This window comes from Prunus dulcis, chromosome 3 (genome assembly GCF_902201215.1).
Source record: "Prunus dulcis chromosome 3, ALMONDv2, whole genome shotgun sequence".
In the NCBI taxonomy this organism is placed as follows: Eukaryota; Viridiplantae; Streptophyta; class Magnoliopsida; order Rosales; family Rosaceae; genus Prunus; species Prunus dulcis.
The window spans coordinates 14,157,052-14,158,077 of NC_047652.1; the positions used below are offsets into that span (position 1 = coordinate 14,157,052).

General features: G+C 41.1%; 1 protein-coding gene across 1 annotated transcript; it reads right to left on the reverse strand.

Moving 5' to 3' along the window:
* On the reverse strand, nucleotides 1-1,026 carry LOC117621816. Its single transcript, XM_034352361.1, has one exon. The coding sequence runs from the start codon at nucleotides 1,024-1,026 to the stop codon at nucleotides 1-3; it is 1,026 nt and encodes a 341-aa protein (XP_034208252.1).

Consider the following 1,026-nt stretch of genomic DNA (forward strand, 5'->3'; position numbering starts at 1 on the left):
CTACCACCAGAACCCTGCCCCAGGAACATCCTTACGAATATTTTTTGGTCGCCTTCTAGATTGCACATTCATCCAAGGGCCTCGCAAGCTATCCTCAGCCATCTTCACAGTTTCTGTAACCCCAACAGAGTCATGATTCATAGGTCCCACTCCTGCACCTTGAGCTTTCCCTGCCTCATCTGACAAATTCACAGATTTAAAAGTACAATTCTCCCTTTTATGACCATAACACCCATATAGATAACAAATGTCAGGTAATCCCTCATACTCAATATTGTACCAGTTCTGATTTATTTGCACAAAGGCATCAAGGGACTTAGTTAGGTCCAACTCCACACATAAACGAGCAAACTTACCCCTATTTTGCGAAGTAGTCAACGAATCAATTTTCAGCAATTTACCAAGAAGGTTGCCAATCCTCCTAAGAGACCAAACATCAAAACATTCAAGCTGTATGGCAGATACTCTAATCCAAGCAGCCATTCTTGTGATGTGCGCAGTAGAAGGGCAGAAACCAAGCCTCCATTGTTGTATGGTTAAGTATTGCCCCGCAATCATCCAAGGCCCTCCAGTTAACACAAAATTTAAGTCCTCTTCCAAATCAAATCTCACAACAAAATAATCATTCACCAAGTCAATAAGCTTCCACCCTCCCACCAAACTCCATTTTTGAGCTAAGCGATCATGAAGGTAGTTATACGTATGAGAGCGACCAAGGAGCTTAATGATCAAAGCATTTTTCCAAGGTTCACAAAATCGAGCCATAGCACGATCAGAGAAGTGTATACTCGGCCCACGCTCACCACGAGAGATGAACACATCATCCTCATCATTCAAACCCTCATAATCAGTATCCAAGCAGTTAATATCAATCCCCACATTTTTGGTCATATTAACTTTATTCATCAATTTATCACGAAAGCTATGAATACCAGATAAGAAATTAGGCACTTTATTACCATTAGATTCATTCAACAGATCAACCATCGACCTAGGAATATGCTCAGATTCTGGCATCAGATCCAT